At 41.6% G+C, this 2,295-nt stretch overlaps 1 protein-coding gene across 1 annotated transcript in view; it reads right to left on the bottom strand.

Annotated features, from left to right (window-relative positions):
- LOC107611202 overlaps positions 1-969 on the bottom strand; it is a 3,127-nt gene extending 2,158 nt beyond the window's left edge. The window contains exon 1 of the mRNA XM_016313157.1: positions 939-969. Coding sequence (XP_016168643.1) covers positions 939-969 — 31 coding nt within the window. The remainder of the gene's footprint in view (positions 1-938) is intronic.

Raw genomic sequence — 2,295 nt, forward strand, 5'->3', positions numbered from 1 at the left:
CATTCTTTAAATCATATATATATATATATATATATATATATATATATATATATATATAATGCACTTAAATATACACATGTGCACCATATATAAGTGGTGCATTTATATATACACATGTGTGCAGAAACCATGGATATATATAGAGATTTTATATATACACGTGCACCGTATATAAGTAGTGCTTTAATATATACACCCTAGTCTTATGTTACGAGATTCTTGATGCCAGGGCATCTTGGCCAGTTTCACTGACTTTTTTTTTACTATTTTTAGGTTAGTTTCATTCATTCGCTTCAAACTCGAGATCCAAAGGCCCAAGACTTGAAGAGCCAACTAGAAGCTGAGAAAAGTAGTATATATAGGAGTAGCTTTGAATTGTTTAAGGAGTTCTGGAAAGTTGGAAAAGAGAACTACTCTCTGTATTTTACCTTCTCTGCATTCTTCTAGTTTTATGATGTATTCTCCATCTTTGTTTTTATTTTCTAGAGCTATGAACAACTAAACCCCTTTCATTGGGTTAGGGAGCTCTGTTGTAATTTGATGGATCAATACTAATTTGAATTAAGATTGCCAAGGAGATCAATGAGTGCATTGATTGAGGAAGAGATGAAAATGAACTTGATCCGGAGAATTGCAACATCTCCTGAGCCCAATGAACTCCCCATCTCTGATCTTACCCATTCTCTTTAATTTCTGCCATTTACTTTTATGAGCAAATCCCCCATTCCCATTTATAATTCTGTAATTTACTTTCAGTCATTTACTTCCAGTCCTTTAATTCTAGCATTTACTTTTCTGTTATTTACATTCCCGCATTTTATTTTCTGCAACTCTCAACCCAAATTCTGGATTCGCTCAACTAGAACATTCTTCTAATTAAAGTTGCTTGATCAATCAATTCCTGTGGGATTCGACCTCACTCTATTGTGACTTTTTACTTGACGACAAATTCGAGGGGGCAGCTACCATGTGCGAGCTAGAGGAGCTCGTCCCTACCGTTCTGCCGTCGACGTTGAACCTTGACCGCCACCGTCGGAGGAGCCCGAGGAGACAGAGAGAGGATGCGACGGGAGGAAGGGGATAAGCCACCGCGACGCCGCTGGAGCTCCTGTCGCTGTCAGAAGCGGCCACCACCGCCGCGCCCAGCTGCCGCGGGCTGCTCTGCCGCTGGGAACGCCTCAGATCCGTACTGTCTCCACTACCGTTCACCGCCGCTGATGTTGGCCTTCGCTGCTTGCCGAAAACCCCCAGTGCTCCATAACGCTTCTGTTGCTCTGGGCCGCCGCTGCTGCTTGCGCTGTGAGCGGCTGCACCGCTACTGCTGTGGTTGGGGGTCTGCTGTGTATGGTCGCCAGAAAACCTTTCTGCCGCCGGAGAACGCTTTGCCGGTAAGGGTTTTATTTGAGGTTCTTGTCCTTTTTGAATTCCGAGAATACCGTAGTCACTGCGTGTTGGTTTCAGTTGGCGTGATCGAAAATTGTCGTCGCTGTCGCTTAAGGTGGCTGCTGGGCTGCCGCTGAACCGGTTCACAGACCGTCGCCGTTTCTTCTTTGGTTCGGTAAGCGTTTCGATTTGAAAGCCCTTTTGTTACTGTTCTGTTATCTTACGCTGAGGTTTGTGGCGTTAATTGCTATACGATTGAGTTTCGGTTGTTATATGTTGCGATTAGAATTGTTGAGACTGTTGCGAAAGTGGCGTGGAACCGAGGTTTTGGCTGACGGGATTTTGATTGTTGATCTCGGGTCAAGGCGGAAAGGATTCTGTGACGTGTTTGGGCTATGGTTTTGCGTTTCGAGGTAGGGGTGCTTTCCGAAAACTACAGTTTATTATTGGAATTATTACATATGGATACTGATGTGAGATATGGTGTAATTAGTGATTGTATCTGCCTTATGTATTATTTGATTGACTCGAATGATTATGGATGTTGGCTTGGCTGAATTGTTATGTGGCTTGTGAAATGTAATGTTTGAAGTTGATTCTTTAAATATTTGAAATGAGTTTAATCCGTTGAGGATTGGTTTGAATTGAGTCAATTATTTTGATGATGTGAAAGATAGAATGCTCTTAAAATTTAGCCTGGGTTGCTTTAAATGCTCTGGTTTTGATAAATGATTTATTGCTGAACTGATTCTTTAAAGCTTTATAAATGAGTTAAATCGGTTGATATTGAGTTGATTTTTGAAATGGTTTCCTTGAGGTATGCCATTGAGGCGACTGTTGGATTTAGCTTACTTTTGAATTGATTTCTGGTTTGAGCTGTTGAAAAGGAATGAGAAACGGTTTAGTTGGGAC

The sequence above is a fragment of the Arachis ipaensis genome, chromosome B08, assembly GCF_000816755.2.
Source record: "Arachis ipaensis cultivar K30076 chromosome B08, Araip1.1, whole genome shotgun sequence".
Classification (NCBI taxonomy): Eukaryota; Viridiplantae; Streptophyta; class Magnoliopsida; order Fabales; family Fabaceae; genus Arachis; species Arachis ipaensis.